This window comes from Gordionus sp. m RMFG-2023, chromosome 2 (assembly GCF_954871325.1).
Source record: "Gordionus sp. m RMFG-2023 chromosome 2, tfGorSpeb1-WG-v2, whole genome shotgun sequence".
NCBI classification, from domain to species: domain Eukaryota; kingdom Metazoa; phylum Nematomorpha; class Gordioida; order Chordodea; family Parachordodidae; genus Gordionus; species Gordionus sp. m RMFG-2023.
Window position 1 is genome coordinate 6316194 of NC_088776.1, and position 24258 is coordinate 6340451.

General features: G+C 26.3%; 1 protein-coding gene across 2 annotated transcripts; it reads left to right on the forward strand.

The window, feature by feature from the left end:
• The first annotated feature begins 9598 nt into the window (after nucleotides 1-9598).
• Nucleotides 9599-23332, forward strand: LOC135923698 (actin-related protein 6-like). Of its 2 annotated transcripts, none has more exons than XM_065458596.1 (4): nucleotides 9599-9698; nucleotides 13496-13803; nucleotides 14317-14897; nucleotides 22176-23332. In XM_065458596.1, the coding sequence occupies exons 2-4, from the start codon at nucleotides 13532-13534 to the stop codon at nucleotides 22811-22813; spliced, it is 1491 nt and encodes a 496-aa protein (XP_065314668.1). In that variant the 5' UTR covers nucleotides 9599-9698; nucleotides 13496-13531; the 3' UTR covers nucleotides 22814-23332. The 2 variants fall into 2 exon arrangements, with proteins under 2 accessions (XP_065314668.1, XP_065314669.1); XM_065458597.1 differs by having other exon boundaries at nucleotides 22242-23332.
• Nucleotides 23333-24258: the final 926 nt, after the last annotated feature.

A 24258-nucleotide genomic window follows, 5' to 3' on the forward strand; every position in this document is an offset into this window, starting at 1 on the left:
TTTTTCATATAATCATTTTTAACTTATTTCGGCATTGTTTATTTTATTTTCTATCAAATTTACCTTTCTTATTTTAAAATTTCGAAAATGACTTGTGAAATCTTTATTTAATGTATATTTTATTTACATAATAAAAGATCAAAAATATTTATTTTTCTATTTGTATTACACATAAAATAACGAAAAAATATATCTATATTATATAATAATCTAGTGTAATAATTTATTAAATTAATTGTTCAAAGGAATAGATCGGATTCCCTCTTCGATATATCGTATCGTATGTGAATAAGAAGGCTGTGAAATTGAAATTAGTGAAATTAAGTAATAGGCTAGTAATTGCCTCAATTATATGAATTCTGTTATTGGGTTTGGAATATATAGAACGATACTGATTTTTCAAAACGCCAAAAAAATTCTCAAGGGGTTTAATTGAGGGGAATAGGGTGGAAGATATACTATATTTTGATAGTTTTCTGTTATTATATGAGCTCGGTAAATGGGCGCATTATCCATTATTAGCGAATTCAACGGTAAAATGTATGATAATTTATCCAGGTAAGTTTTGAATTTTATTGATGTAAATGCCCCGTCTATAATCATGTTTTTTACCACCATTAATTCCTATGGTGCATAAAACCGATACGTTTTTCCCCTTTGAAGGAGGGAGTTTGACCGATGTCGTCTTACCCAGAGGTGCCCATCCATAGTGGAAAATGACGTGGGAATTGAAGCCTGTTTCATCTAAATAGAATATATTTTGAAATGGCACGTTCATCATATTTAGGCAATATTTTACGAATATTTATAACATCTGGGGAATTCCGTCTATCGGGTTCTTACAACCCTTTTCCTGCTCCATCCCATTGATTTAATGTATCTAGATATTTCCGAATCACTCATTTTGAGATGAGGTGGTAAATTTTCCACTATATTTTTTATCGTCAATCCATAATTATGTTCTAGTAGCTGTATAATTTTAGATTTTAATTCTGAATCATCCTTTTTGTTTTTTCCACTTTGATGGATTATGTAATCGGCCAAGGGGGCACCTTAGTATTCGGGGAATGGTACATCTTCACTGAAATTTTAATTTAACACCTTTACAATATATAATTTTTACCTATTTACTTTAAAAAAATTAAAAAATAACGATTATGACAATTGTCACTCTTCTATGGTACATCTTCACTGAAATTTTATTTTAACACATTTACAATATATATATTTTTACCTATTTACTTTTCAAAAATAACGATTTTGATAATTAATATTTTTCTATGATGGTACATCTTCACTGAAATTTTATTTTTACATTTCTACAAACATATATTTTTAGCTAAAAATTAAAAAAAAGTTCAAAAATAACGATTATGACTTAATTTAAGTCGTTTTAGTCGACTATATTAATGGTTTTAGTCGACTAAATTAGTCCTTTTAGTCGACTATATTAGTCCTTTTAGTCGACTAAATTAGTCTACCAAATTAGTCGACCAAATTAGTCGACTAATATACTAATTTAGTTGCTAAAGTTTTTAGTCGAATTTTTCGACTAAAACTATTAGTTAGTCATCTGTTAGTCGACTAAATTTAGTCAATTAACAACACTTCATCTTTTTATAAACTAAGAATTTCATAGACTTAATCATAACAAAACATCTATAAAATATTTTATACTTAAATATTTAGGCATATAATATAATAATATATAAAATAAAATAAAATTACTAAACGAGAAAGGGTGAATATAGTTTTAAAAATTCGTAAATATTATTATTCATTATAAGGATATTATAAAAAAAAAATTATTCAATAGAAACGGTTTTTTTTAAAACACAATTTCTTAAAATAAAACTTTTAAAAATTAATTTAAAAGAAATGACTCTAATTCTTAAATATGTAATTTATATAAATAATGTTAAAATACACTTTAATTTTGATTTTGACTTTATAAAAACGTTTACTATTTTACAAAATTTAATAAGTTTCAATTTTAAAACTATCATAATATACTAAAAAATTCAAATAAATTTATAAAATAATCAATATAATAATAAATCTTTTTAAAAAAAGCTAAAAAAAAATTTAAGTAATATAACTAAAATAATCAATCATATATTTTATCTCGCTAGATAGCGTTATGTAGTATTAAAAAAAATTAAATGTATTATTTATTTGTTTAGGAGATATTATTATTACAATTTAATTTATTTATGTGCTTTTATAATTTAACAGATTCAATAAAATTTTAGGTTTTTTTTATCCTATTTGAGATATCTTTAATTCCCATCGATGATCTATATTTACAATGGTTCAGTTTGGTTAAGGTTAGTATGTAAAAATAATAATAGTTACAGTTCGGTTAAGGTTTTCAAAAAAAAATTCACAAAGTTTCGGTTTAGTTTAGCTAATTGTAAATTCATAAAAGGTTCATTACGATTAGAAATTTTTTTTAAAAAATTATTTATATTGAAGCCAACACCCACCATAGTATAATGATTTTAATTATCTGATTTCAAATTAGACCTTAACCTATGGTATCTCGACGATGGCTCTTTTGGCGGTTCTTTATCCAATGTTATGTCGGTCATAGAGTAGGTTGAAATTGAAGCTTCTAAAATTTGTCTTTCCCTAAATAGGAAAAAGTGAGAAAGATTTTATAATCATTCCGCACGAGGAACTCTGTCTTTTAGGTTCTCCTATCGGTTTTTCAACTTTGTCAAATTTTTTTGACGATTTGATTCAATCCCTTTTCAATTCACTCAAGAATCTTCCTCATCTTCCCAAGCATCAGTTCTTTTTCCTCACTAAAAGATGTCTTATCCTACCGAAATTCTTACACCATATTAAATCTTCCCTGGTTTTCCAGTATAATTCCCTCCTAAAGGCTTTTGAATTAAAATTTAAACATTTTATCGAATCTTTTTTAGTCTTAAATTTTCCCGATTTTAATTGGTCCTTCGCCTCTATGCCAGCTTACCGGGGTAGACTTGGGTTTACACCCCCACCCCCCTTCCTAATGGCAATTGCGTCCTTTCTTTCATCTCGAATATCCTTTAACGATTCTATTTCCTCGCTTATCGAGTTGGACGATCCCCTTTTAATCTAAACAAGAGTGCCTTACTCTAGTTATCCAAGGCTCGGAGCAGCCAGTTTCCAGTCATCTAAAGAGCTTCCTGGTCCGTATGCTTCAATGCGCGTTTGAAAAACTTTGTATGTGCCTCGATCTAACTAACCTTCAACTGCTCAGAAACGCAAAAAAAAAATCCTAACTGCCATGAATGGCTAGACTCTATTCCAAGTGGTAAATTATAAAATTTGAAACTTAAAAAATTTGGCGGTGGTTTATTCCGACTATATTTTTACATCCTAGCAAACAATTATTTTGCAAATGATTATGCTACCTTCGCACGGTCAATTTTATTAACTATCTTCATTATGTGGGTAGTTAACAATAAACTTTATTTATCACCTTATCGTGTTTTAGGGTTTTTTTCTAAAGAACAGTCATTAATAGAATCTAACAGATCCTCCTATATTAATCATTTTATTATATGAGAAGAGTACCAAGAACGCCGCTACTTTTTTACCAAATGTATTGCTAACCCCTGCCAAAAATAAATAACGTTACTCACAGGCGATGAGTTTCAAACTGGCATTGGCCATATGCTTGGTTGCCTTATCCCTTCTGGACACCTCTGCTGCTTGTTACAAACAGGTTGATCTTATCTAGACATTGTTTTTCGTGTCTCAAAGTCAGTGGCCGTTTCCTGAGGCACGACAACTTTAATAAGTTAATCAGCAAAGCCTTGATTTCGGCCGGTTTCTTCAATAGTTTGGAGATAATTAGGTCTCCTATATGCAGACGGTAAGCATCCCGACGGCATGTCTTTGACGTCGTGGCACGGCGGCAAAAGACTTTTCTGGGACGTCTCGTGTGTTACCTCCTTTCCTGCTAACGGAAATACCGACCCCTTGGAACTCCAAGAAATTAATAAATTTAATAAATTAGTCCCTAATTCTTTTATATTTATTCCCCTAATTTTTGGCGTCCTTGGAAACCCCGGTCCTCAATCAAAGTTCTTAAATCAATTGGGTAGAAGAATTTCATTAAGGGCAGTGTTCTAAAACGTCTCTTAAACAAAAAATCCAATTCGAAATCCTTAAGGGGAACTACAAATGTTTCTTCGAAACACTCCCTTTTCCCTCCTAGTTCATCGAATATAGTTATTAATAAATTTTTAATATAATCTTTATAAAATTTCTAGATTTTGTAATTTATTTTATTAAATATTTTATATTTTTTTTTTATTGAGATTATATATTATTATCATGAACTTATTTCAAAGTGTAAAATATTTTTTATACTATTATTATATGAAAAATAAGAAAATTATATTCGTTATTAGATTAATTTTCGATAATTTTTTTTATTTTTTAGCGAAAATTTTGATTTTTTGCATATTTAAAATATTATTTATTAAAATTTTTGTCATCACTTAAGTTAATAATATTGTTTATTTATAAAATAGATGAAATTAATATATTATCATTATAAGTAATCTATGAATTATTATATATATATATAATAAAATATATAGTAATCACATTTCTAAATATATTATCTGAGAACGTATAAGTAATATTGTTCGTTGTGGCTATATAATACAAATTTTATTCCTGAAAAGGCCCTTTTAACAGAAACATGTGTTGCGGGAATTTGGATATCCAAATTTCTTTGATTCCCAATATATAAAAACTGATAATTTTTTTTAGATAAATTTATTACAACTAAATCAAAAATTAGCTATTAAGATATTTTCAGGCGCGTACGAAGGAATTTGGTCTGTGGGGGGGGGTAATAAATTTTTTTGAGAAATATTATTGTTTTTTAAAAATATCAGGCATAAATTTATTAGGACTAATAACTAGTCCTAATACACAATTTTAAATTAATGTGAATTATAAAAAAATTTTATGTAAAGAATCACTTAAATGACCCAAAATAGAAATTTGAATTTTTTGAGCCTTTACACAAAAAGTTTTTTAGGAATCATTGTGTTTTGTATGTTATATATTTACAATGTAAAATCCAATCTTCGTTGGAATTGAGCTAATTTTTCAATTATCTCATCCTTGCTTGTCGTCAAATGCCTATCATTTTTTTAAAAAAACACCCCGGCCGGACCTGAATTTTTTTAAAAAAACACCCAAGCCGGGCTGTATTTTTTAAAACAGCATATATTTGAAATCGTTCTTATTAGCTATAAAAATCAAAAATAAATATAATTTATTTTTAAAAAATCCGGGCCGGGCCTAAAAATTTTATTTTAAAAAAAGCCGGGCCGAGCGTGTAAATTTTTAAAAAAAAGCCGAGCGGCCTAAAAATTTTTTTAAAAAAAGCGTAGAAAATCTTTAAAAAAATCCGGGCCGTGCCCTGCAAATGGTACTTCTACAGGCCTCGGTTATTCTTCTTAAAAAAGAGAGTGTTCCCTCATTAGTTTACTAATTGGAAGAGTTTATAAACCCTTTTAATACATTGGGATTTTAATCTAAAATGTGTTTGAAATAATGCAGAGCATCCATAGCATTTTTTGGGACTATATCAACTATAGTTAATCTTATAAACATAGTTATTCGGCTAGTAAGGCATCATAAGATACTTTAACATCTTCATAATAAAAATCTAACAAATATTTATTTTTTTCTATCACCATCTGAAAAAGGTTGGGAAGGCTTTTGTGGAAGTAATATTTGCAGATGTAAGTGCTGCATGATATATTAAAAATTTATTTATTTGGGTTATAAATGTATCTGCTTCTAAAATATACTCTTCTACTGATCCTACGATGAGCTTGCCTTGCTACAAGTCCAGGGAGGCAAATATTAAACACGTATAGCTCTGCTTTTGACTCAACAATAAAATATAAAATATGAAATTCTTCATCAACATTAGCCCTAATTTCCTTGAGTTCTGATCAAATGTTCTCCGCTATTCTCATCTTCTTAATCAAATCAATGTCATGTTTTTGAAAAGTAATACTTAAATAGTTGTATAATTAAATAATACATTCTAGTGAGAAATAAAATTTGGAATAGAAATTTCTTGCTTCTGAGGAAATATTTCTTTCAGGCGATTGTAATATTTCAGTAATAGCAAATAATTGGCTCTTCTAACTCCTTAATAGCTGTTAGTGCTTGATGTAAGAGGCTCTATCTCGTTGGACAAGGTTGAAATTTCTTTTTCCCTGTTGAACCAGAAGTTTCAGAAATAATTATTATTTGACTAGAAATTTGAAAATGGTAAAATATTACGCCACTAAAAATTTGAAAATAATAAGTAAATATTACGCCGGAAAACTTGAAATCGAAATTAATTGATAAATGAATGTGATAATAAATGTAATAAAATATATATTTAATATGAGATACGAATAATTATTAACAAATATAAATTAATATAAACAATAATATTTTTGGAAAATATATCGGGCATCTAAATTTTTTGACCCCCCCCCCCGCTGCGTACGCCAATAGATATTTTGTATACTAAAATAATGAAATTAAGAATGCTCTAATACTATATGAAGTTGTGGATCAATTTAAGTCATATTGAAAAATTAATACATACTTCTTGTTCTTATGGATAATTAAGCAAATGTTTTGATTATTTAATAATTATAAATAACGAATTTGATATGGTAAAATATGTAATACACCACAAGGAACAGAATGTAACAAAATGGTAAAATTATTTATTTTATTTTGGCTGAAACCGGTTCAAACCGTTTAACTATTTTTTGTAAAAGATTCTTTTTACTCCTTCAAAAATAATTACATCGGTTCGCTCCGGTTCAGATATTTATAAAGGTTTTAATGGTTTAGCGGTTCATTCTGGTTCACTCCGGATGCCTGTCTTCTCCAAATCTTCTTTTACCCGACCTCCTGTCGGGTTATAAATAAGGTTAATTTATAGGCTGAATGTTTTCTTTTACTAATTGTGGATATTTATCAAATATTTATTTTTAAAAAAATAGTAAAAATTTAAATGATTATTTCACTAATTCTGGCAAAGCAATAAAATAGTCCTGTTATTGCATTCCACTGTATATTCTTAAACAAATAAAATATTTAATATATTTTTCATAAAACGATATATCTATAGTTACATTAATTTTTAGGGAACTTTATCAATTAATTGTCGATCATCAAGATAATTCACATATTCTACCAAAAATATAATTGTCAGACTAGCATCAAATTCTTTAATTTTCCTAAAAAAAATAAAATATTTGTTTTAATTTTTAGCGTATTTTAAAAAAAAATAAACAAAAATGTCTTGGTGCTCTATAACTTAAATATCCCCATTTTTAAAACGAAGATCTTATAATGTATAGTAGCGCACTGCAGTATCAGGAACGGGACCATACTTGAATTGTGTTCGGGAGAAATACCAGAATGCAGCGGAAACGGTCTGGTCTCTGCACTAAAAATTTTTCAAAATCAATTCTTCAAGATCTTCATGTTAAATAAATTATTTTGTGGTGAAATTCGGGAGTTGAAAAATCGAAATTCCATAACGTCATTTTTCTTTATTAATATTTTTTTTTTGGATAAATCTTTCAATTTTTTTAAGTATCGGCTGGAATATTTTTCTACAAAAAAAAAGATGGGACCATTTAAATATACAGGAAATCGACAACATCCATGTTCATATAGGTTATTTATTTACGATATTAAATTAAATTCATTCTAAAAAACAATGTACTTTACGTCCATCTGCATTCAATCATCTTGTAAAAATGATGAAGATTTTATTCTTGGGAATGCCCAAAAAATTTTTGCCAGAAATTTACCTTCTAGATCGGCAAATCTTATTAAGATGGTAAAATTATTTATGAAGGATAGTGATGAAGACAATTAATTGTCTGAAAATAATGAAGAACAAATAAAAATTGTCTGATATCATACTGGCAGTGTCGGCTACCTATTTGTGTGTAAAGATGTTTTTCTATACTCTCCTTATAAATGTAATTTGAGTGAGACAAATCTTGAAAATATATTCATTGTGTGGCTTAATAAAAATTCTTAAGCAAATAAAGTTAAATATTGTTATATTATAATAAATCATTGATATTTATTTGTTATACATTAATAAATTAAATATTATTTTATAATGTGCAATTAATAGAAATGAATGTTTTATGTAAGTGTTTATTATTTTAATAATAAAAAAATTTATCATAAATAGAATGTAGGTTAGAATATTCGATTTGGATCTCTGGAAGTATATCTAAATGTATCTTAGAGTATCTAAAAGAAAAAAAGATTCCTCTAAAATAATACCTAGATCAGAGACCTGCAGACCCGGCTTTAAGTCCTGCCCAACCTGGCCGTATTTTAATTTTTTTTTTAATTTATCCGAGCTGGGGAAAATTTTTTTAAAAAAATATCCGGACCGGACTTTATATTTTAAAAAGATAATATTTGAAATCGCCTTTATTAGCTATAAAAATCAAAAATATTTTAAAAATCCGGGCCGCTTAAAGATTTTTTTTAAAAAACCATAGCCGGGCCGAAAAAATTAAAAAATAAGGGCTGCTAGGTACCTCTGCAGGACTCTTTTAAAAAATTCTAGGATACCACATTTTTATATGTAGATTCTCAAATCTGATTTTCAGATATAGAAAGAAAGTAAAAAAAATTTTCAAATAACTTCTAAAAATCAAAGAAAATGCACTCAATGTTTAAAATTTTTAGTATAAAAAATTGGTTTGGAATTAGGTAATATTTCTTTACTATATATTTAAACATATTTTAATGTTTATTTTCTTTAAAATAATTGAAAATAAATTATATTTTCAAATTAACATTAATATTTGGACAGATATAAAAATAAATTTATAAAAATATTTTAACCTCATCACTTTTATAATATAAAATTTCATTTTAAATTTTTTAATTTAACAAAAGCTATAATAAAGACTTATGTACGCTAGATGGCGTTTTATATCTTTCTTGATCATGTTATAATAACAAAAGTAATTTGTTTTATTTGATGCATAATTATAAATCATGATTTTTTTAAAATTAGAGGAAATGCAATTATACTGAAAAGTATATAAAAGCTATAAAAATTATTTTCATTGGTTTCATTTTCGTCATAGTCTTGTTAAAGGGCTTATTGACCAATCTTAAATTATTTTACCTAAAATACCATTATGCAAACCACGATATTTCTTTAAAAGATGTCCAATTGTTTCTGCCATTGAACAAATATCTAGTTCTAGGCTTACGTAATATTGAAGATTTTTTTTAAAAAAAATAAAATTATAATTTCATCATGTGATTTTTTATATAGATGCAATCATAAAAAATTTACTCATTAAAGATTTCTTAAGAAAAAGATTTGTTTTTGAGAGAATTGGATCAATAATCTTGCTTGACTTTCTTCAAAAAGATTCTTTTTATTTTTAGCAATTTGTACCTGTTAGATGATTGCCACTAGTAACAAGCCATCAATCATCTTGTTTTATTGAGGCTTAATGCATTTACTCAACCCATGTTTTTAAAATTTTGAAATTTTTATCAGATGAATTTTTATCAACAAATAAATTAATTTTTATACGGAGAACCCTTTGTATAATATATAGGGCAAATTCTTTGAAAAATTTAAATCGGCACATTTAGCAAATCAGGTATGATTTATTTTTATTAAAATATTTTAAGTTAATTTTATATTATAACCTTATTAAAATTTAATACAACTGAAATAAAAGCCTATCATAATAATGGTCCTGAACCTATATAATGTAATTAACAAATTACAAGTTATTTTGATCCTGGCCACTACTGCTAACACCAGAAATTTTTAATTAAAAATTTCAATTTATCTTGTATTCACCATTTTTAATTCTCATAAAAATATATAAGGATGCAAGCTGTAATATAGGCAAAAATTACAATTTTAATATTACATTGTTATTTATAAATTTAAATTAAAAGTCACATATATCAAAAATATTATTTAAATTAAAAGTTAAAACAGGCAAATTCTATTTCACCTAAACTATCCATAGTATGAATGATGAGTTAGTAAAAAAATTCCTGATGCTTGTATGTTTGGAATATTAGGGGCAGAATAAACTTATATTATAGCGTTTAATATTTCCTAAATTTAAGTGAAAATATTTTAAATAAATAAAGAACTAGCATAAAAAACCACATATTAATCAGCCAACACCCTTATTCAATAAATAACAAATGCACTACTTTTTTATTTCAGTTATTATATATATATAAATATCTATATATATACATTTTAATTTTGGAAAATTTAATTTTACCTTTTAAATTTTATTTTTTTTCTACAAAACTTGCTAATGACATTAAACACCTATTGGCTCGTAGACAATTTTAAATAACTTTTGTTTAATACTATAATTCAGAAATATAACCTCTTTCGTTTGTGGCCACAGGTATAGTATCCTTAATCCTACTGATCTCTATCATGTATTGACATATAATATTTTAGAATATCACTTTCTAAAATCATACATATTATAACTTGTAGATCATCATTACTCTAAATTAGGCCTATTCAAATTGAATCAAATAATCATAAATAATAAATCATTTGTTTATCCAAATATGAATAATTATTTATTCGATTTGAATAAAACAAATATTCGGAACATTTCATAAATTGCTTTTTGATGACCTTAATCTAACAGGTGATGTGTTTATAAAAGACTAGCACAAATTTAAAAAATCACTGTTTGCCATATTTTTTGAATCTCACAAATAGTTTATTTTTTGAATCTCATAATAAATTATATTAAATAATTAGAAACCAAAGATTAAAAAAATATAATACATCCCTACAATAAATTATTGTTTGTAGCCTAATTATGTTAGAGGAGAATGCTTCTGATGAAATAGTTCTGCTTGATGTTGAAGTTGACAAAATTTCCTCCCAAAAAGAGCGATTATATGGGATCAATATCAAATCAATAAAGATGCTGAAAGGCTGCTTGCAATCATTGCAAGTGCATTATAAAATCTAAAGGCAAAACAGCATCCCCTCTTATTAATCATTGTAATAGATTTCATTCACACCTAGAGACTGCCTATATAAACAAGGAACATCAACTGCTTGTAAAAGAATTTTAGTTAGAAATAATTAGTTATCAAAAAATTGCATGTAAGAAAGAAAATATAAGAAAAACTCTTTGCCTTAAAAATTTGCTTAGAATTATGAATTAAATTAATAATATACTTTTTAATTTTGTTTATAACTTGATTACATATTTTTTATCATCAGATTATTGATTACATATTTTTTATTATCAGATTATAATAAAAAAAATTTCTGTTTGAAATCAAATTTGCAATAAAAAAAAGTCAATATATTTGAGTATGATATATTTTATTAAGAAAATCATTTCAATTATTTGAATAATTCGAATCGAATACAAATAGTAGATTTTATTATTCTTACAAATACGAATAGTAAATTATTCATTCTTTTAAACGAATCGAATATGAATAATGCACTATTCGATTCAAATTCGTTTTTGAATAGGCCTACTCTACACTATACTGGTGATGAGGAAAAGTTAGAAATGAAAAATACCAGAAATTTCAAAGTAAAAATGAAAAATAGATAAATTATGATATATATGTAATTCAACCTAATGAAAATTGAGTTATAATAAAAATGGAGAAATATATCTATCGAAATGAACAAGAATGAAATCAATGATTATCATTCAAATAATATTTAATTTAATTATGGGATGATAAATTCAAAATAAAAAGCAAGTAATTGAAATAAATTTATAACTGAAAATACATCAAAAAATTATAATTAACTGATATGATAATTTATAAAATGCAAAGGGAAATAAAGAATGAAAAACATAAACATACAAAAAAAATAACAAATTAAATAATCATAAATAAAAAAACGAAAAATACAAATAATGTATTTAATAGATTTTTTTTTTTGGGGGGGGGGGAGTAAATCTCAGGAGTTACTAAAATTAAAAAAATAAAATAAAGGATCAAACTTAAAATGAGATGATCCACAGATGTATTTGGAATAATTATTATTATTCAAAATATTCTTAATCCTACCAGACCAAAAGATAATATCAAATATTATACTTTTAATACAAGACAAAGTTAATATTTTTAAAAAAGAATTTGCTAGATCTAGAACATTATTCCTTTTAATACGAATTCTTATATCTGATAAATAATTATATTTAAAAATTAATAAAGGTGGAAATGTAATGTATCGACATTTAATATTTTTGAATATCACATTCTAAAATGCTGCATATTATAACATTTGTAGAGCATCATTTTATATTAATAATTATTATCTAATAAAATTAGTTATTACTATATATATTACAATCTCTTAATATGAAATTTAAATGGGTGTATTTGAATGTCATCTAAAAAATAACTAATATTCAAGAGATCATTTGTAATAATTTTTTTTGCTGTTAGTGTTATCTGTTAAATAAGAAATCATTAATTTTTCCTAACTGCTTATTTTTACATTAATTTCGAATATTGCAGAAAGAAATTCAAAATATGATTTGAAGTTGAAAATCTATCTTCAATTTAATTATTCGCCATCTGTGAGATGAAAATGGGCTTCTACTTTTGATATTTTTTTTTTAATTATTAACAGAGGCAGGTCATCATAACATTTATAGTCAACCAATCTTTTTTCTTATTTTTTCTATTTGTTGAGATTTGTAGAATTAATTTCAACGGCAAAATTAGTGATCTCCTTAATCAATTCCTCAAATGATTCATCATTTCTTATCAATTTAAAAATTAGATATGCTATCAATTTTTTTCATGTTTTGTTTTGAATTTTTAATTAAATTTGTATCTTAATTATGCCATATTATTATTGTACTAATAAATTCAAAATTGTCCATATTTTTATTTATCCCTCGGCTTTAGCAACAATATTCAAATACTGGGGTTTGTTGTATTTTTTGTAGTGATTTGAAGCCGCCAATAGTGTTAAACCCTTTTCGGGAAGGCCTATTACTATGTCAATTTCGATATATATTTTTCAAATTGGGACAAATAGGTTTTAAAAGCGCTTACTTGACTTTACCATATTGTTCAGATAATCTTTAAAAAATGTTACTGTTTGAATACTTTTATAGTATTCCCCATCTCAATGTTGAAGTTAATATATTTTTTTATAGATTTTTTTCTCATAATTACAAGAATCGTTAACATGGAAATTTCGAATACGATTACATTAAAGTATTTAAAAATCCTTCTTGTTCCTAATCTGGATCAATATTTGGAAACAAACTTTTGAATTAGGATGCTTCAGATCTTGTGTCCCATCTGTCCCAATGAATCAGCCCTTCCCCAACAACAACTAGCTAAAAAGGCTAAGTGCTTTTCTTTCTTAAATTATATCGCTTTGAGAGAATTATTTATTTTTTTACAGATCATTTTATCGTAGAGAAAAAAATTCGATAGTCTCATGAGCCACAACAAACAAATAGTAATTTTGGATAACGGAGGCTTTACCGCGAAAATCGGTGTGGTCTCATCAACTTACGATTCACTCGATAAACTAATTCAAACCGACCCGGTGAGTGACTTAACAAACTCCGGTCACTTGAAAGGACCCTCGGTTATCCCCAATTGCGTTACGAAAGCGAAATCAGAATCTCGCAGATTAGCCTTCGTGGGAGATCAGATAGACGAAATTTTCGACAAATCCTCCCTCTTTTACCAAAGGCCTATTCAAAGGTTTTTTTTAAAAATGATCAAGGAGATAGAAGATATATTTTTTTAAAATAGGAATAGGGAAGTTCTAAAACAATTTTTGTTTAGGTTTTTAATTATTATTTTTTTAAAAATAAATTGGGGTTTTTAAAAATTAATATTAACAATTACAAAAATTAGATCTCGCTTAAGAAAAGTCGCTCCATTGGAGCCTGATTTTTAAAGACGACGGCTAACTCAGTATTTCAGAAAAATATTAGGCAGATCTCAAAATTTTGTGCATCGATGAAACAAGGGTTTGAAACTAGCTAAATCTCGAGGCTTACAATATTTTTCTGATTAAAATATTGATTTTGCCATTTTTAAAAAATTGGCTCAAATGGAGCGATTTTGCATCGTTACTTTCAACTGCCTAGAAAAAAAATAAAATTTACCCTAAAATATTAAATATTTTTTCTTCGGAATATAAAAAATATATATTACTTATTATAACATTTAATCAACAATTTCAAAAAAATAATGATATTGCTCAAAAAGGGGTTACCTAGTCGGCTGGGAGCTGCAAAGACAGGTGTGGGATCGGTTGTTCAATTTTGTTTTACGCGACAAATATGATCTGAAAAGCTCGCCCATGGGGCCTGATACCGAATTAGTGGTGACGGTCCCTCCCTTGAATTTCCCTTTCATAACCGATTCCATGAACGAAATATTTTTCGAAGAATACGGGTTTGGGTCTGTGCTTCAAATAACCCCGTCAACTCTCTCGGCCCTGCGTTATAGTTACGAATCTAGCTTGATTAAGCGGCGCCATAAAACCGAATCTCATAATCATAATAAATGTTTAGTCGTGGATTCAGGGTTTTCATTCACTCACGTCAGTCATTACGACACGAATATCGATGATTCCTCCGTCGGTAAGTTTTCTATAGCGAGAGATGACACCAGGCTCAGACGATTAGACGTTGGAGGCAAGCTTTTGACGAATTACCTCAAGGAAATCATATCCTACCGACAGCTGCACGTGATGGAAGAGTCCTACGTCATAAATCAGGTCAAGGAAGACTCCTGTTACGTCTCGCAAGAATTCCTCAAGGATATGGAGGCGTGTCAAAAATATGGTAATAAATTTATTTTTATGTGTAGGAGAGCTCTCTAAAGTTTGAATTTTCCCTATTGCTTGCGATGATATAAAATATAATACTTATCTTAGCTGACGATCCTTCCATTTATTAAAATTTATTTTGAACCGTCATTGAATACAAATCAGCTGGTGACACGCCATTTTGTTTTACCATATAATTTTTTAAATTATTATATATAAAACTTTGATTTTTAAGAAAAAGATAAGTTACAAATTTTTTTTATTGTAAATTGTTTATATGGTGAAACCAATATGGCTAACAACCAGCTGATTTGTATTGGTAAGCATTTAGATGAAAGGATTGCCACTCTAGGTATATATATGTCATTGGTTGCCTCCAAAATTATTTTCTCTTCTTAAAGGTAAGGATTAAAACATATTTAAAAAATGAGAAACATCGGTGATGTATCATAAGTTGAAATCGCCTGATGATAATATTTTAAACCTAATTTAATTTCAACCAAAGGTATTTGTTAGAAAATCAGACGATTAAAATTATTTTAGGTTCTGAAGGGAGGAATAGATAAAAATAAATTATTGGGTGAGCTGATTACATATTTTTTTTTCAATATTCATTAATCCTATCTAGTGTTGCGTAATCAGCTAATTTTAGCCGACTACAAAACAGCTTAGCCGAGATTTTAGGTGAAAAAATCGGCTATGCTTAATTAGGTTAAGCCTAAAAATCGGCTAAAATTAAATTAGTCAAAATTCTGATTAATTATTATTTATTTATTTTAGTAAAATAATTTATTTTATTTATATTTAATGTAAATATTTTATTATTATCAACAAATAAACATGATATGATTTAATATTTTTTATTTATATTATTATATTTTGAAATGAAAATAAATTTATTTATTTGATGTTTTTATAATAAAAAAAAATAATATGCTGCTATATTGTAAAAATGTAATATTCTTTTTAATATAATTTATTAGTGATTTTCACAATCTTCTTTGTAAATACATCTTTTATTGAGGAATTATATTGTAAATTTTATAAGATAAATAAACAATCTTTTAGTGAAATATAATTTTTTTTAAATTATCTATTTTTTATTAAATGAGGTGGATTTTATGAAACTTTTTTGATGTTATTTTATATGATCTTTTTAAGGTTAATATTTTAATGTGACAATTGTCATAATCCTTATTTTATAATTATGAATTTTTTTGAAGAAAATATGTTAAAATAAGTATTATAATAGATGTTTAAATAAAAATTTAGTAAAGATGTACCAAAGAAAAGTGACAATTGTCACAATCGTTATTTTATAAGTTTTTTGAATTTTTTTGAGTATTGATAGCATGTGTTTTATAAGTTTTTTGAATTTTTCTGAAGAAAATATGTTAAAATAAGTATTAATAAGATGTTTAAATAAAAATTTAGTGAAGATGTACCATAGAAAAGTGACAATTGTCGTAATCGTTATTTGATAAGTTTTTTGAATTTTTTTGAAGAAAATATGTTAAAATAAGTATTAAAAACATGTTTAAATAAAAATTTAGTGAAGATGTACCAATGAAAAGTGACAATTGTCATAATCGGTATTTTTAAAGATTTTTGAATTTTTTTGAAGAAAATATGTTAAATAAGTATTGATAACATGTGTAAATATAAATTTAGTGAAGATGATAATCAACCTTATTTTTATATTACCTATTTATTTCTTCATAAATATATTATGTTAAACATTATATTCATTATCAAATATAATCTAATAAAATTATTCATTTTGCAAATATCTTATTATTATATTTTATACTTAAAAATTAACAACATAAAATTTTAGATTTTCTAAATGTCACCATGAGGCATAGATAGAAATATGTATTAATCAAAGACAAAAGAATAATTTAAATTTTAAAAAAAAGCATGAAATAAAAATAGTCATTTGCATAAAAGATCAATATATTGATGAAAATTCTGCAGATAGTTTATTAATTCTTTATTAATTTATATAATATCTATAATGTATATTATATACGATGATAAATAAATGAAATATATTTGAATAAAATAATCACAAATATCTAGTGAATAAAAAAAAAGTTATATTCAATTTTGAGCAAAGTATTTTATTATAAAAAAAAAAGTTTAAAATATAAATTTGCAACTTAGACAATATTGAAATATTTATTCCCCCAACTCCCACATGTCAGTAATTATCTTTTCCCAAGCATTAAGACACAGACACCATCTGAGTGTATTAGGAGCCAATCTATTTCTTTTTTTCGTCGCTGTATCGCCGGCACGCGAAAAAACACGCTCACTAGGCACAGAAGAAGCTTGAGCACCTAAATAATTAATCGCCATAGATGACAGTCTAAAATAAATATATGCATAATTGAATTAAATTTTTAAGATATTTTCGATTTTGATTAAAGTTGGTAAAAATTAATAATATTTTAATACATTTTACCTAGGAAATCTACCAGAATTAATCTTCCAATAATCTAAAATAAACTCTTTCAAAGGCGGTTCCGACAGATATAACACTATCTCATCGGAAGTGTGCTCTATTGTCGATGTTCTAAAATAAATATGAGGAAAAATCAATCATAAAAATATAAATTTTTAATACGTTCGCCGACTTTGTAAAACTGTTTCGGTGAAACATATTGGAACATATTGGTCTATCTTTTTCCAAAGATTCTCCGTTAACTTGATTTATTTGAGGATAAAAAGCCTCATAATGTTGTCTAAATCTGATATGATATGGATAAAATATATAAAAATAATGTTTAAACCTGCCATGATACTCTTCATATTTTAAAAAGGAAGGCAACGCCTCTATTTTTATTCTAGGATCGAGAATTGTACATATGTACATAGGTAAATTATCAAATTTTTTAATATATTTGTTACATTTTTCGTTCATGCTTTTAATAGCCTCTAATATACAAGATGGTAAAGGCGTAAGCTTCATAATGTAGCAAGTATTGCAATATACTGTCCAAATATACCATACTAATGCCAATTGTTGGCATTTTTTCAGAACTTACCTTTTATTATTCATTTTAAAAAAATTTATGACTAAAATACCTCCTTCGTCAGAAGATAGAAATGTGATAGAAAACTTTCTATTTGTTTCAAAATTTTTACATCCTCAGCATCCATATCACAATCATCTATATACAATCGTGCTGCACAGCGCGTCTATTCAAATAAAAAATATATTAATAAGTGAACACATAAGTTATTCAAAAATATTTTAATTTATTTTGAGAAAATATATAAGATTAAATTAAACATTAAATTCTAATGTCTAATAAATAATGTAATTTCAATTTTAATGGTAAATATTATGTATTTCGTTGGCTTTTTGGAGCATAAGAAATGTGCTATTCCAACTAGTTGGGCATGGTAAAGGAATAGTCACATTTTTGCGCGTCTTTAGTCGGGATTCATTGAGAATTTTATCCGAGCGATGTAATTTTGTAACGATTTTTCCTATTTTTGTTAACTTTGTTGACATCTTTTTAATGCCTTTAGAAACTATTAGATTGATAATATGAGCCAGGCATCTCATATTATTTAAAGGTTTTAGTCAGATGTCTTTTTTTTCTGTGATTTCAAAATTTTTAAAGCCGCCAATATATTAGCGGCATTATCGTGTGTTATGAATAACACTTTATCAAATAAATTATAATTTTTTAGGGACTCCCATATTAAATCAGCCGCATCAGTGGCTTTATGGGGATGTGGAAAACGCACGATATCGAGTAAAATATTTATCATTTTATAGTGCCTGATAAAATAGGCAGTGATCGCGCAGTACGATATGCCATTCAGTCCAGACCATAGATCAGTAGTAAGAGATATATCTTTTTATAAATCTTGGAAATAATTTATTATTTTATATTGGCATGCATCAAATATTTTTCGGAGTTTTTCCTTGGCGGTGGATCTTGACCAAATTTTAATTGAATAATTCATCTTGTATATTAGAGGCTATTAAAAGCATGAACGAAAAATGTAACAAATATATTAAAAAATTTGATAATTTACCTATGTACATATGTACAATTCTCGATCCAAGAATAGAAATAGAGGCGTTGCCTTCCTTTTTAAAATATGAAGATTATCATGACAGGTTTAAACATTATTTTTATATATTTTATCCATATCATATTAGATTTAGACAACATTATGAGGCTTTTTATCCTCAAATAAATCAAATTAACAGAGAATCTTTGGAAAAAGATAGACCAATATGCTTCACCGAAACAGTTTTAAAAAGTCGGCGAACGTATTAAAAATTAATATTTTTATGATTGATTTTTTCTCATATTTATTTTAGAACATCGGCAATAGAGCACACTTCCGATGAGATAGCGTTATATCTTTCGGAACCGCCTTTGAAAGGGTATGCAATTATTTTAGATTATTGGAAGATTAATTCTTGTAGATTTCCTAGGTATCGAAAATATCTTAAAAATTATGCATATATTTATTTTAGACTGTCATCTATGGCTATTGATTATTTAAGGGCTCAAGCTTCTTCTGTGCCTAGTGAGCGTGTTTTTTCGCGTGCCGGCGATACAGCGACGAAAAAAAAGAAATAGATTGGCTCCTAATACACTCAGATGGTGTCTGTGTCTTAATGCTTGGGAAAAGATAATTACTGACATGTGGGAGTTGGGGGAATAAATATTTCAATATTGTCTAAGTTGCAAATTTATATTTTAAACTTTTTTTTTATAATAAAATATTTTGCTCAAAATTGAATATATCTTTTTTTTTATTCACTAGATATTTGTGACTATTTTATTCAAATATATCAATTATATTTCATTTATTTATCACCGTATATAATATACATTATACATATTATATAAATTAATAAAGAATTAATAAACTGTCTTCAGTATTTTCATCAATATATTGATCTTTTATGCAAATGATTATTTTTGTTTCATGCTTTTTTTAAAATTATTCTTTTGTCTTTGATTAATACATATTTCTATCTATGCCTCATGGTGACATTTAGAAAATCTTATGTTGTTAATTTATAAGTATAAAATATAATAATAAGATATTTGCAAAATGAATAATTTAATAAGATTATATTCGATAATGTATATAATGTTTAACATAATATATTTATGAAGAAATAAATAGGTAATATAAAAATAAGGTTGATTATTATTTATATAAAAAATATTGTATTAGAAAAAAAACTTCTATTTGATTGTAGGAAATTTAATTATAGCACCAAAATTTTTAACAATTGATTTGCATCGATATTGATTTTAAAATAAGAAAAAAAGTTTACCCAAATTTTAAACAAGATTGTCTGATGAAAATTGGCAAAAAAATAATAATTTCTAACTTATGATTAGATATTATGATATAAATTTTGCATATTAATTTCTGACCCGATGAACGGATGTAATGAAATTCCAATTTGTTCCTGTTTTTGGGGAAAAATATAATTATTACCATATGTCTTTTCTATGGCACATACTCAGGCAATTTTAATTTTACAATCTATATTTTTACCCATTTACATCAAAGAAATTTTAAAAACTTAAAAAATAACGATTATGACAATTGTCACTTTTCTATGGTACATCTTCACTAAATTTTTATTTAAACATGTTATTATTACTCATTTTAACATATTTTCGTCAACAAAAATCAAAAAACTTTAAAAATAACGATTATGACAATTGTCACTTTTCTATGATACATCTTCACTAAATTTTTATTTAAAAATGTTATCAATACTTATTTTAACATATTGTCGTCAAAAAAATTCCAAAAACTTTAAAAATAACGATTATGACAATTGTCACTTTTCTATGGTACATCTTCACTAAATTTATATTTACACATGTTATCAATACTTATTAAACATATTTTCTTCAAAAAATTTTAAAAAATAACGATTATGACAATTGTCACTTTTCATTGGTACATCTTCACTAAATTTATATTTACACGTGTTATTAATATTTATTTTAACATATTGGCGTCAAAAAAATTTAAAAATCTTTAAAAATAACGATTATGACAATTGTCACTTTTCTATATCTTCACACTTTTCTATGGTACATCTTCACTAAATTTTTATTTAAACATGTTATCAATACTTATTTTAACATATTTTCTTCAAAAAACTTTAAAAATAACCATTATGACAATTGTCACTTTTCTACGGTACATCTTCACTAAATTTATTTTTACACATGTTATTAATAATTATTTTAACATATTTTCTTCAAAAAATTCAAAACTTTAAAAATAACTATTATGACAATTGTCACTTTTCTATGGTACATCTTCTCTAAATTTATATTTACACATGTTATCAATACTTATTAAACATATTTTCTTCAAAAAATTCAAAAAACTTATAAAATAACGATTATGACAATTGTCACTATTCATTGGTACATCTTCACTAAATTTTTATCTTAAACATCTTATTAATACTTATTTTAACAAATTCAAAAAACTTATAAAATAACGATTATGACAATTGTTACTTTTCTATGGTACATCTTCACTAAATTTATATTTACACATGTTATCAATACTCAAAAAAATTCAAAAAACTTATAAAATAACGATTGTGACAATTGTCACTTTTCATTGGTACATCTTTACTAAATTTTTATTTAAACATATATTAATACTTATTTTAACATATTTTCTTCAAAAAAATTCATAATTATAAAATAACGATTATGACAATTGTCACATTAAAATATTAACCTTAAAAAGATCATATAAAATAACATCAAAAAAGTTTCATTAAATCCACCTCATTTAATAAAAAATAGATAATTTTAAAAAAATGATAAAAAAAAATTATATTTCACTAAAAGATTGTTTATTTATCTTATAAAATTTACAATATAATTCCTCAATAAAAGATGTATTTACAAAGAAGATTGTGAAAATCACTAATAAATTATATTAAAAAGAATATTACATTTTTACAATATAGCAGCATATTATTTTTTTTTATTATAAAAACATCATAAATTTATTTTCTTTCAAAATATAATAATATAAATAAAAAATATTAAATCATATCATGTTTATTTGTTGATAATAATTTTACATTAAATATAAATAAAATAAATTATTTTATTAAAATAAATAAATAATAATTATTGCTAAATAAGCATCGATGCAGAATTTTGACTAATTTAATTTTAGCCGATTTTTAGGCTTAACCTAATTAGGCTTAGGCGTAGTTTTTAGCCGATTACGCAACACTAATCCTATCATTTAGGCAATTTACCAAAAAATCCATTGTTTCGTGAGTACGTGCTCCCCGATTTTCAACGTATCAAAAAAGGTTACATCAAGCCACGCTCTCCTGCTCATTCGTCTGGGAAAGGAAGCGTTATGGCGAATCCCGCGCTCACCCCAAATAGTGGAAATGTTTTCAAGGGAAATATCAACTCATCGAGGAATAATAACGAGGAGAGTAGGAACGGTCAATCGGATAAAAGTGTCAATGATGACGATTACTTTCAAACCCTCTACCTTAGCAACGAACGAATAACGGTTCCGGAAATAATTTTTAATCCCTCCGACATAGGCATATCTCAAATGGGACTGCCTGAACTCATGTTAGAATCTGTGGCTGACGATCAGGGCTACCTTGATCACGTTATATTGACCGGGGGAAATACCATGTTCCCTGGCTTGGACATACGGCTCATTAGAGAGTTGAGAACCTTGACGGCGTTCGATAAGGATGTTTCATTATACGTCCCCAAGGATCCTATAACTTATGCCTGGGGAGGGGGCGCGCTCCTACCCATCATATTTCCTGAGTTTTACGCGTCTGTTAAGTTGGATAAGCGCCGGTACACGGAAGAGGGCCCTGATCGCGCCAAAAATTCGACAATATTTTTCCTCTGAAATGTTTGCATTGAATTTTATATTTTTAAATATTTATTTATTTAAATTATACAATAATAGAATAAATGTGATATCAATTATTCAAATTTTTTTAAAAAAATTATAATTTATCAAAACTATTGTACGCCTACTTATTAAGCCTGTGTTAAACCATAACTGGTAGGTAAAGATTCCCATATTATAAACGACGTATGCCTTGCATCATATCATATGGTGGCTCGTTTCCGTTTAGGTTTATGTCCCTTTTTTTAGGAACGAATTCGATTTTTAAATGCGAGTTCCCCTTCAGTATAATCTATCTCTCTATATCACATATCAATTTTGTTTAAAAGATTGAACTCACCTGATTAATTTTTCTAAAGGCAGATTTTGTTAAAATCTTTTTTTTGAGTGTGGCAATTTTCCAATCGGCCACCTTTAGCGCTAGCCTAATTATTACGCAAATATTATGATATATAAATGATAGATTGAGCTTTTCGAAATTAATCTATAATTCGATATGAGATAATTTTTTATTTTCCCTACGACAAAAAAAACAAATAGAATAAATTTAATTACGGCTCTAATTTGAAAATGCAATCAAGGAATTCATGTCTTGTTTTTACTTTTTAAATTCGTGTTATATATTTTTTTTAATATTTTTAAGATGTTTTATATTATTTCATGGTGATAAAATGGAATAAAAAGTATTAAAATTTTGTCGATTATATATATGAAATATTTTTCATTTAAAAGAAAGAATGTTTTTTAACCTTTAGTGTTTTATGGTATTATGATATCTAGACAAACTTAAAAGTGCTATAAAAAAAAATTACGTAAATTATCACGTCAGAATCTAGGCACGCTTATATATTTTTATTTGAGCAAAACATTTATATTTTAAAATCAACGAGTTCGACTTAAATGATTTTTTTCTGATTCTTTAGCACAGACCCTAATGGTAAGAAAGAGCTAATGAACTTTACGCGATATAACTAACTAGTTTTGTTAATCCTGACTAGACCTGTGCGCCGATGTCTCAATCAGCGGCGGCGGTTTTTTTAAATTTTTTTATCGGCGTTCGGCGGCGCGCCAATTTTGCCGCCGTATTATCGGCGGCGGCGCAATATTTATTTTTAAATTTTTTTAATGAATTTAATTTATAAATTAATGTATTACATTTTTTATAATTTATTTGGGCGATCTTTCTAATAAATTGTTAACATAGTTAATTGATCTTAAATTATTTCCTGTCTCATTCCAATTTAAATTTATGTATTTTCTCATTCTCAGAAATAGACTAAGGAATTGCATTTTTACTCAGATCAGAGTCACTTCCAACACATATAAGAAATATTCTATTGATTTTTATTATAATTAAAATAAATTTGAAATGCAAGCAAAATAAATTTGGAATGCAAGCAAAATATAAAGTATGAAATATAATAAGTCTGAATTCATATTTA